The following is an 11,849-nucleotide window of genomic DNA, read 5'->3' on the forward strand; positions in this document are numbered from 1 at the left end:
ATAGAGAGGGGTTGCTTTTTTTTTCTGGTAATCGCCAGCTTTCATATGTCCTTCCTTTTTCCATGCCAACTCACATCATCATCACTAAAATCCTCCAAATCTTGTTGCTCAAAGGTCCAAAACCTTAACAAGCCCTAAAGTCCAAAACATATTCCTCCAAATCTTGTTGCTCAAAGGTCCAAAACCTTAACAAGCCTAAAGTCCAAAACATATTATAACCTTAATCCAAAAGCATGGTCCATAAAAATTAATCCCAAAAACTCTGTGGGTGCCTTCTTTGTATACATTCTCTTAATGTTGTACCTTGCTTCTTTAATTTTTAATGGAATAATACTCTCGCAATGCTCCTCTTACCTCTCCTCTTGATGCACAATCTCCACACTCTTTTGTTATATGTGTGTGTGTGTGAGAGAGAGAGAGAGAGAGCGCGCGCGCAAGAGAAGTGGGCAGGGGGAGGGAGAGGGGGATTAGGGGATGGGGAGGAGGATAAAAACCACCTGATGTTTATATTCACGTATGAAAACACCTTCAAGTTCTGCTAGCAGCTTTTTACATATGTTGATCATAACAAAGTGTACATTGATTGAGAAACAATGTGCATCTTGTAACACAACTGAGTGCCTGCTTGCCACACCACATCACTTGTTGGCTTCTTACCAATTTCAAAATTAGCGGCAATGTGTCACGGCCAAGAATGTTAAGAAAACTGGCTGAACAGCACTGCAAACATTAGAGTCCCTCCACAGGGAGAAGCACAAGCACTATGTGAAGAGGTTATGTCCTACTGTATACACAAGGATATCCTTGATGGGAGGCAAACCTTTGAAATTCACTAGAGCATTGGAACTTAACTCTACCCTAACTTCTCGCTTTAAATCTTCCATAACTTCTCACCCTTGAATATACCTCATCTGGTAATGTATACTAGTATGACAGAGGGCATATAGATCAGCCTTCTTTGCATGTGCTAAGTTAATATTGATGATCCCTGCTGCACAAACCTGTACCTGTTTTTGCATACCTGATCTTCAAAAAGCACCTTCCTGAATCGATTTCCGAGCGGCTTTTACGCACGGCTTCCAAAATGTGCACTGCACAATGTGCCTTTCAATATCCACTTCCGCATAGCTTCTCTCACATGTAAAGCACAATATCTGCCTTTGCATGTTGCTTGTTCATAGCTATGTATGCATATACTGCACAAATGCACCTTCTTAAATCTACACCTCTTCACACCACCTGATGTGGCCTCCAAAACAGCGTCTTGGAAAAGAGGCCATGAAGGTTAGTTGCATGTGATCTTACCTTCTCATCTTCACCGTCTAGAGGTAGAATGCCCCCATGTGAACCTACTTTGGTATCATAACATCTAAAGGTAGAATGCCTCCATATTAACCTACTTGGTTTTCAGCATCTCCATCTCCAACATCTACATGTAGAATGCCTCCATGTCAACCTACTTTATCATCAACTCCAATGTCTACGCTCGAATGCCTCCATGTGAATTTACCTTGTTATCATCTACTCTGATACCTACAGGTAGAATGTCTGTCTCCATGTGAACCTACCTTACTTACTATCATCTCCAACATCTGGAGGCAGAATGCCTCCACCTCCATGTGAACCTACCTTACTATCAAATCCAACATCTGCAGGTAGAATGCCTCCATCTCCATGATGATTTTCAGCTTTTTGCTCTGCAGAATCGCAGGAAAGTTTGTTATTCTGGAAAAAGCTGAATCTCAGGCTACTATGTTCTTCTTCACCAATCTCTCTCATATCTACATATTCTTGAACTGGATCATCAATTTCTTTCACTACTTCCTGCTCTTTGGCTTGCTCATGGTTGTGCTTCACATCTTTCCCCTCTGCATTGTGAGGACTCGCCGCCTTCTCTGGCAAAGAGGGGATGAATTTGGCAGGAGATGGCATGCTCTCTTCTTCTGTCAAGAAGATGGCATTTCCACTGATTATTTCTTCGGACAAAGCGCCTTCTGCCTTGTTGGCCTCCCCTAGGAAAGACATGGAAAAATCCTGCTTATGAGCAAGAAGCTCTTTGTGGTGCTCATTATGCAGCCATTCCAGCCATGTAGCCTCCTCTTCGCAGGCCATGACAACATTTTCAAGCTTTTCTTCAACTGGAGAAGGTACTGTTTTCACGTGGCGAAGTCCTACAGTGGAGGCCCTGTCAGGATCTGTGCTGGCTGCTGTAGCACCAGAGTCTGGACGGAAGCTCAGGACGGCAAGCACACAGAGGGCTGTGGAGATGATGAGCGGAAAGAAGAAAACAACAACGGGGAAGATGGGAGGGGTGAAGAGCAGGAGGAGGGAACAAGCTATGAAGGGATGGTTTTTCAAGAGGGAAAACAGCTGAGGAAGGCGATAATCCATGGCACTCTCGTCTGTGCAGAGGCAAGCTAAAGCACTCTTTCTCTCACACACAAACACAAGCACACAGGTCGAAGCAGGCTCTCTGTGTGTTGCAGAGAACAGGTTTTGTCCTCTCTCTCTCTTTCTCTCTCGCTCTCACTGAGAAGTCAAATTTTAGGGTAGAGCTCCTGCTGCTGAGGCGGAAGATGCTGTCAGCGCTGTGTGAAGCTTTTGGTAACACAAGCTCCATCATTATTTGTTTAAATTTTGGAACCAAAAATAGTTATGTATTTATAAACAACTGACCTTCACAAAAAGATCCTCTGAGAGTTGGGACTTGATATGTGACCTATTTTTTAAAATTTTATTTTAATAATCACGATTAATATTAAGAAGAAAAGACCTTACAAAGTGCTTTTTAAAAGAAGAAGCATAACTTCAAAATTAAGCTAAAGAGTATTTCTGTGAGCATCCTAGTTCATGTGAGCATCCTAGTTCATGGTGTCCTGTTGGAGATAACACATGTTCTCTGGGTATTCATCATTGTATGGGCTCCAATGTCAAAGGGCAAATATGTAGCTATAGTATGCAACTACACTCCTTATGAGCGTACTAGAGTGTGTTTGTGTGTGAATAGCCTTTTAGGCTTGGATTTGATTTGTGCAAGGTGTAGTAAGTTTTCCTTAGCCTCTTGCTATCAAAAAAAGAAGAAGAAGAAGAAAGACCTTATCTATTAACGGGTCTTTGCTGCTTGTAATGCTGGCAAAAATGAGGCAGTTGCATGGTCATTGCTGACGGCAGTGTTCACATGGATTTAGCCTTAAGCATTTTATTTTTTTAAAAAAAACTTCATTTAACTTAAAGCTTCATTTATTGAGTTGCAATTGATTTTGAAGATGTTTTTGGGACGCATTATTCCAGTGTACATTTATGCTTTTAATATGAACGCGATAGACACTGGCTATCAAGGCTAAGACCCCCCGTCAATCATTAGCATTTTCACCAAATATTCGATCAAGGGGGGAAATTGTGTGAAGTGATCTCAATTTTTTTTGTGAAGTGATCTCAAATTTTGTAAAGTATTTAGACACTACTCTTGACCTATAAAGAGTAAGAGCTATCCTTAGTCATTAATCATGGGCACTCAAGCAAAAATTAATAAATTTGAAGAAGAAGGCTTCCACACCTGGTAGATGAAGGGCAAATTCACCCTTATGAGAAAAGGGATATGGAATGTGGCAAATAAAAAAGAGAAAAAGTCAACAACTCGAGAATGAGAAGTTGCTTGGCTAATCAAAGACGAGAAGGCCCTTGCTATCATACCCTTGGGATTGAGTCCATCATATTGATGGGTATGATACATCACATGAGGCTTGGGTACATCTTGAAACCATGTTTGGTGCAAAAGAAAAGTGCTCCAAGTTTAGCTTGCTACTAAAGTTTTTTAAGCTAAAAATGAAACCAGGGGACTCTCTCCCCTTACATTTGAACTCAATGAAAAGCATGCTAACATAATTGGCAAGTATGAAAGCTACCATAGACGAAGACATCCCAATTGCAGTACTCAAAAGTCTTTCAGATGAAGAGTATAGTAATATTGTTACCACTCTTACAAATTTACTAACATCAAAATTGGTGGATATTAAAGCTTCTCTCTTAGAGGAGGAAAGAAAGATCAAGCAAAGAAGTTTCAACTCTAAAACTACAATGAAAGGGTGCTTACTTCGCAAAGCAGAAGCAAAAGGGCTACACCAATACCAAGAATTTATCCAAGGGCTTCACCAACAAAACCAATAATGGATGTGGCTGTAGTAAGAAAAATCATAAGGAAGAAAATGGTTTCTTGAAGCAAAAGACCAAAGCTTTGATTGTTGAAGATAATTAAGAAGAAGATAATGAAATGGAGGTCTCATCAGAAGAGACCAATCTTATGGTTGACTTAGATTGGGCTTTTTAGGCTACTCTTGCTACCAAGGACCTCTTGGCCTGACATTTGATAAAAGCAACCTCCAACCAGAATTTGTATGAAACATATGGGTATTAGATCTCTAATGTATCCAGATATGTATAACTTAATAGAACATCTGTGTATCTAGCATTTTATCAATCCTTAGACATTAGAACATCTATTGTAGGAGGGGGGATGTTGGAGACAACACATGTTTTGCTATTCATCATTTTATGGACTCCAATGTCAAAGGGCGAATATGTAGCCGTATAGTATGCAACTACATGTGAACACTCCAATGTCAAAGGGCGAATATGTAGCCATAGTATGCAACTACATGTGAACACTCCTTATGAGTGTACTAGAGTGTGTTTGTGTGTGAATAGCCTCTTAGGCTTGGATTTGATATTGTGCAAGTGTGTAGGAAGTTTTCTTAGGGAGAGTTGGTCTAGATTTGACTAAGTTAAAAGATAAGGCTAAAAAGCCTATAAAAGCATGTATTTGGTGGAGGTTTTATCAATTAGTAAAATATTCATTAAATCGTGCAAATCCTCTCTCACTTGAGCTTGTGTTTCTCTCTCTCTCTTCCACAATGGAATTCAGGCCTCCATAGCTCACTCCTCTCTAGCCCTCCTAAGGCATGTGGCCTACATGTCCACATCTTCGTTGGCCCCACCAACCCGTCCTTGTCCAACCTTCTTATTGATCTTTATATGGAACTTCTCCTTTGCCTTAGACATCTACATCAATTCTTCAACATCATTCTTGGCAAGCCTTGAAATTGGCTTTCATCATCTACATTTAGAGATCACATCTCAAACTAGAGAGCATGGTTTTATGAGTTTGATTAAAAATATTTTGATTATGATTAATCCACACTACCCAGAGATATTCAGCCCAAATCACATTCCACATTCTAGATGAATGCATTATTTACTCATGTAAGATCTCTTGCCAATAGAGGTCCCAATTATGTTATGAGAGAAACACAAAGGTTTGACATTTTAATCATCTCTTGACACCATATTTTTTTAGAACTTATATCCCCATTGTTTTCAATACCATAAAATATTATAACAATTAATAAGCTTGTATTATTTTCTGTTCCATAAAATATTACAGTCAGTCATTAAGTTTGCCGTGTATTGGTGGTCCCTGGTAGGGGAGGGGGGATTGGCATAAGTTTCTTTTTTTTTCCATGAGAAGGCTTTAAGAGATAAAGGACCTCTAAGCTGTAGTATGGGAGTTTTTTCAGTATCCCATAGTCAAAGTTTGCTCACTACCACTTGGATGTCTAAAGTTGATAGATGGAAAATAGCCTATAGCTCCACTTTTGACATATCCATCTTTGATTGGATCTACACCAAACATCTCCCCAAGTTTGAATACCTTTTTTTCCCATCTTGTGAGCCAATTTATATAATTCCATTGGAATACAGGCTTCAAAGAGAGCCAAATATAATCAAGATGAAGGATGCATGCATGCATTCTAGTTTTTTTTTTATGCAAACTTTTAATTCTTGCTTACATTTGTTCCATGATTTCCACATGGTTTTCACTAGAGGGATTCCATATGGTTCGATCTAAACTGGACTGAGACTTAAAGGCACCTCAAAGATATTCCTCCATTGAGGATAAGCTGAGCTATTATGTGATTATTCAAGTTGCAGTTAAAGAGGATGGCCCAATATTGCCCTTTGGGGGGGAATGCAAGCTCCTCACATCTACTTAGCTGCTATTCTATCAGAGCCACCTCAACTAGATTCGGCATTCCTAACCCACCTTGATTCTTTGGCAATGCACATGTTCTCCTAGGAAACCTTTGGTATTTTGCAGACTTCTGAGTTGCCCGAGCATAAACAAATTATGCACAGTTTCTCTAGAAACTTTAAATCTTTATTTAAGGGGCGCTAACATGAGAGAAATTACAAGGTTGCAGGAAAGATAAATGCTTAAGTATAAGAATTCTTCCTAAAACCCTATAGGAAACCATTCCATCTCTCAAATTTCTTTTGCATTGCACTTTTTCCATGACCCACATCCATCTTTGGTGCAGAATTACACCGAACCCCATGGGGATTCCTAGTAACTAGAAAATCTACCCTTCTTTAATCTCTTTGTAACCATGTTCTACCAACCACCTAGGAGGTCCCTAAGCATGGTTTTAATCCCTATCTTCTCGTGATTTATGAGACTGAGCTCAAGACAATGCCGAAGACCCAAAGACATTCCCAAAAAGTTTTTGTTAACCACTCTGGCTAAGATTACTTACTTTTCAAGCATGACTATGCTTATTGTATTCATCTTTTGTAACCGTGCAAAGCGCTTAATGTAAAAGAGACATGGGATGACCGAGCTTACGACTTGTGTAATGCCAGTCATGTGATGAGTAATAGTTGTACATAGAGCTAGGAAGACTAGTCTTGGGACCCCTATTGTAAATAGGCGGCCGACCATTATAACTATGAGCTCTTGTATATAAGACATTTCATGAAATATGAAAAGGGACAATCCCATTAGTCTCATTTGAGTCCTCTCTCTCTCTCTCTCTCTCTCTCTCATGAGATTGTGGTTGTATGCTTACTTGTTGTGCTTGCATGCTTGATTGTTGGTGTATGCTTGTAGGGATGGTGATGCTCTAGCTTCTCTCTTTCTCTCCCCTCTCTTTTCTCTCTACCAAGTTCCCCTTGCATGTTGCATGTTGCCACAACCATGTTAGTTTTACCATGACCGTGTCATTCTCTTTTGCACCAGCGTCAGAAAGCATACGGTCGTTCCACTTGTGCCATGCTCGTACCACTTGTCTTGTCCAAAGTGTACGCCCGTACGAGTCTTGCCACACCCATACCTTGTGAAGCCACGTCCGTGTCCGTCAAAAAGCAAACATCCGTGTCATCTGCCATTTGAGAAGCGTATGCCCATTCCCTTCAGCTCTAGAAAGCGTACTCTTGTACCATTCCCAAAGCATACGGTCATACCATCCCCAAAAAAAAGGAGACTTTTCATAGGAGGGTTCTACACAGCAATTCCACATTTCCATGCACCTACGCTCGGTAAATTGGTGTGAAACAACCTCTTTTTGATGATGTGAACTCTCTCGAAGCTTCCTCGCTTATAAGGTCAGACCCATTGGTCAATACCGTGTGGAGTCAAATGGTGCTTGTCTTTAACAGCCCCAGCGAAAGGGAAGACCACCCCAATATGGGACGAGAAACTCTTGATCTTGAGATAGGAGAGCCTGAACCTCAGCTCATGGACAAACCACCTGTCCAAGAACAAGCCCTACCTCTCCCACACATTCAGAAAGAAGCCTTGCTTCGAGGCTCCTCAATTTTATCTTGGGAAACACACAATCGGACGAACCGCAACCCAGGGCGAGAGGTATGGAGCATCCAAAAGAAAGTGAGCCTAGGCCGTCTCTAGATCCTAGAGAAGAAACATGCCATAGCAAAAGTCATTAGACTCAGACTACTGAACCACGAGTCTGGAGGGCCATGCCCGTTTCAAGAGTGGTTGATTCTTACAAAGCCCAAATACCTATACAAAACTTAGGGCCAGGTCCATCTTCTCAAGGACCTGAAACATCATACTACCAAAGAGAAAGGGTCTACCGAGGTCCTTCACATCAGCCCATTTTGCCTACATAATATCAACAATACCCACCATAGGGAGCATACCTTGGGTACCACATGGGACCACAAGGGCACAATTTAACCCACCTATAAGACAAGGGCCTCCAATGGTATATTATCCTCCTAGCCCCGCTCCTCCTCCAACCTTTCCTCAACCTACACACCCGCTCCATCCTGATAAACAATCCTAAAATGGGATTGATCATGGTGATAGACATAGATTAGGCAACATAATTAAGGTAAACCACACTAAGAACTCCATAAGAGAGAGAGAGAGAGAGAGAGAGAGAGATTGCACACTCAACACAAGTTCTATTGCACTATTGCATTCACAATGAACCATACAATGATATAGGCTTTCTAGCCTTATCCCACTTTACACGTCATCATCCATGTGGCACTCCCTTTTTCACTTCTTTTGGTCAACACTCACACACCATTCAATATTACATGTGGCATTCTTATCTTGCCACAATATCTTGCACCTCTAGGGTGCTTTCCCACATACACACAACACCGCGATTACATCTCTCAACACCCCCTCTTAATCGAGGTGTTCTGGACACAACTCACCCATCACCCATCAACCACAATCGCTACCTCTCAACACTCCCCCTCAATGATACATTGAAGTGTCCATCTAACGAACATGTGTGCGTGTGTCTACCATCTTAGACACCAAGTCCATTTTGAGCTGACTCGCTCATAGCAGAACCATTAAGTCCGATTTGAACATAGAAGTTCAGGTGTGAACTAACCCATGCGCATGCACCTCACACGTGCATCACTCAATCATGCACACATCACGGAAACCATTTTGAGCTTCTCGGTGAGCTCGGGAAAGGCAACCCTCAGGTGATTACAAAATTTTTCATTTTGAGCAGACATACAATCCTTTTTATGTGTGCAAGCAAGGGCAAGGCACCCGTCTCAAAAAAAAATTGATTAACATCCACAGCTTTTGCCACCAAATCTGATATTTACCCTCTATTTCAAGGCGATACATTCTTGTGTGTGCCCGAACGACCTTTGTTTTGAAAAAAACAAAATAATCATAATGCTTATGAAGCATGTGAACAAGGATTTAAGTGTTTCAAGAGCGTGTATGAATGGGGGCTTAATAAGGCAATTTTTAGCCTTAGGTTTGAACCTTATCTTTCTTTAAAAATCTTTTCCTTGTTTTTTTTAAATTTTAAAAAAAATGTGGACCACACTACTAGCGATGGCGGCCACTCTCTCTGCTCTGTCAGGCTTTCTCTCTACGTGGGCTGTGGTGGCTAGCCCAACATACCCACCTCTTCTTCTATTCAGTGTGTGGCTGAACCTCTGTGCATGACGTCCTCTCTCCAAGATTTTTATTCTCTACTGCAACTCTTACTTTCAATAGACACATTACTTTCAACTCTGCAAAGGCATTTTTGAGCTTCTGTGAGAGACAGACTTCCGCTCCCTATGCCCAAATTCTCCGTTATGAGCTCCCTTCCTCGAGCTCCATTTTGTGCATGCTTCTTTCGCATACACCATCTTCAAGGGCACTTTAACTTCATGGATTTCTGGGAAGAAACCCAAGGTGCCAACCATGTGAAAGCTCCAATGTCTTTCACTAATCATGCCCACCGTCTATGAGCATGTCATTGTGCATCTTCTTCTTGATGCACACACATGAACTTCCCCTCTAGTTCACCTTTTTCTTGCTACTATTTGACAAGCAGGCACCTTCACACAAGGTTCTTATGCCATAGAGCACAAAGGAAGGTAGGGAGTGACTGTAAGAGAAAGCTACCACATGTGCAAGCTAAAGTTATCCCACATAAGCTAACAAAGCCAAGATGTACCCACCTCATATAAAAGGTGTCACTTTCAAGTAATCAAATCAAGCAAGCTCTCAAGTATTTATATGATTACAAGTCTCGATCTTGTAACCTAACTAAAATTGACTCTAAAGCTTAATTAGTTTAGTTTCTCATCATTATGTGTGTACTTTGGGAGCATCCACCTTAGTTTAGGGCTTTCATCACCTCTTTAGCTCACAAGATTCCATAGCCATAGCTTCATGTGTTGTGTTTTTTATCATGGTATCAAGAGCCTCTCCTCTCCTCTCCTCTCATAAGCCCCTCCAGTTCAAGCTTAGGTCATCTATTTCAATTTCATTAGCAACATCACTTCATTAAGATCACTAATCTCAACTTAATCCAACATTATCTCTTCACTTCCCTTGTGGTTCAAAATTTCATTAGCAACATCACTTCATTAAGATCACTAATCTCAACTTAATCCAACATTATCTCTTCATTCAAAATTGTTGAGCTTCATTATCCCTTCACAATTACTCAAGCTACTTTAGGGCAATCCTTATCACCTCTGGGTGACCCTCTATGACAAGCATCTCACTCTAATTTGGGTGAAATTACCAGTGGCCCTGTAGAAAACCAACACTAAAAGAAATTTATCATTACCCTAAACCAGTTGGAGCTGGGCCAAACCCTTCTAGGGAAGGCTTATACCCTATCTAAGGAGCCTACCTATTTGAAGGCCTTAGCCATTGGGGCTGTAGAGGCAGCGAGAAAACAAAGGACAATGCCAATCCTGGAGTTGCCCGAGCAATTACCCCATCCTATATGAAGAAAAGTCGTAATTTTTTCCTTGAAGCTTTCAAACTCATTAAGGCCAAGCAACCCATGCTAAAAGCCTAATCAAAATCTTCCTTGATTTTCTCAATTGAGGCCTCCAAATTTGCAACTTGCTAATCCCTATTCACAACTCTTAATCACAAGTCTTAAGAAATGATTAGTAAAAGTTGAGAAAAAGTAACTTCAAATTGAACCATTGGGATTGCATTCAAGCCGAGGAAGTTCTTTTTTATCTTCAAATTTTCTCTACCTAGCTGCATTAGTTAGTTTAGGTGAAAATTTCCTGCATTTAGGCACATCCATTTTTAGCTCATTTCTTGCACTTTCTTTCACTACATTGAGCTAGGATTACATTATTGCCATCAAAATCCAAGTCATTGCCAATCGTGTAAGAGGCATAGACATTGTCGAGAGTAGTACTCTAGTAAGACCACCTCAAATGGCAACAAATCCGAGAGTGTATAATTAGATCGAAACACAATGCCCTTTGGGATGGACACATAGTCCACTAAAATCTCTAGAGAACATTTATGGATTTTGTCCAAAACAAGTTATCTTGGGAGAGCCACCTAAGGACAGTACAACCAAACACATCAAACTAATATGCAACAATAAATCATGAAAAGAAACCACCCATAAAGCCAATGAAGCTAGAATATCACATTCCATACTCGTGGTCGCCCTTGAGAAGAGAAAACATAGCTTTTATAGTCTTGTTCACTTCAAAAAGTTAAAGTCATCGCAACCTCACTCCGTGCTCACAATCCGTGCTCACAAAACACAAAGCTAGTAAATAAAGCCTCTCCAAAGAAACAAAATATCCTTACTCCATTTTAAAGAGAGTACTGCCTTCTTCCATTCATCACCCAACTTTGGATCCAAAATATTCAAGATCTGTCAAAGCCAAAGCAATCTTCAACTCTAGGGTGGTAATGACTTTCAAGACATACATTGCAAGGTAGAAGCCAAAGAATGCACCAAAAATATACCTTGCCTATTCTGTCAGAGTACTTTCAAGTGAGGTTTTCACTTTCTTTCTTCCTCCAACTTAGCAAACTCCTCATTGGAAACTTGACCTTTGAAAGGACCAAGCCTCTTCTCCGATGCATTTTGATATTGCACCTACTTAGACCACACATGCACACTAAAAAAAAAGCACAACACTACATTAGCTATCTAGCATGTACATGGAAACCTACATTATACACAAGCCTTCCAAGGGATCCCCGTGTCAAGGGGAACCATGGATTGACTCCCTTGGTGTTTCTC

At 40.8% G+C, this 11,849-nt stretch overlaps 1 protein-coding gene across 1 annotated transcript; it reads right to left on the reverse strand.

Annotated features, from left to right (window-relative positions):
* Nucleotides 1-220: 220 nt before the first annotated feature.
* Nucleotides 221-2,608, reverse strand: LOC147613183 (uncharacterized). Its single transcript, XM_086782447.1, has one exon. The coding sequence runs from the start codon at nucleotides 2,389-2,391 to the stop codon at nucleotides 1,570-1,572; it is 822 nt and encodes a 273-aa protein (XP_086638573.1). The 5' UTR covers nucleotides 2,392-2,608; the 3' UTR covers nucleotides 221-1,569.
* Between the last annotated feature and the right edge of the window lie 9,241 nt (nucleotides 2,609-11,849).

The sequence above is a fragment of the Cibotium barometz genome, chromosome 44 (assembly GCF_041138505.1).
Source record: "Cibotium barometz isolate CiBa-2024 chromosome 44, ASM4113850v1, whole genome shotgun sequence".
NCBI lineage: Eukaryota > Viridiplantae > Streptophyta > Polypodiopsida > Cyatheales > Cibotiaceae > Cibotium > Cibotium barometz.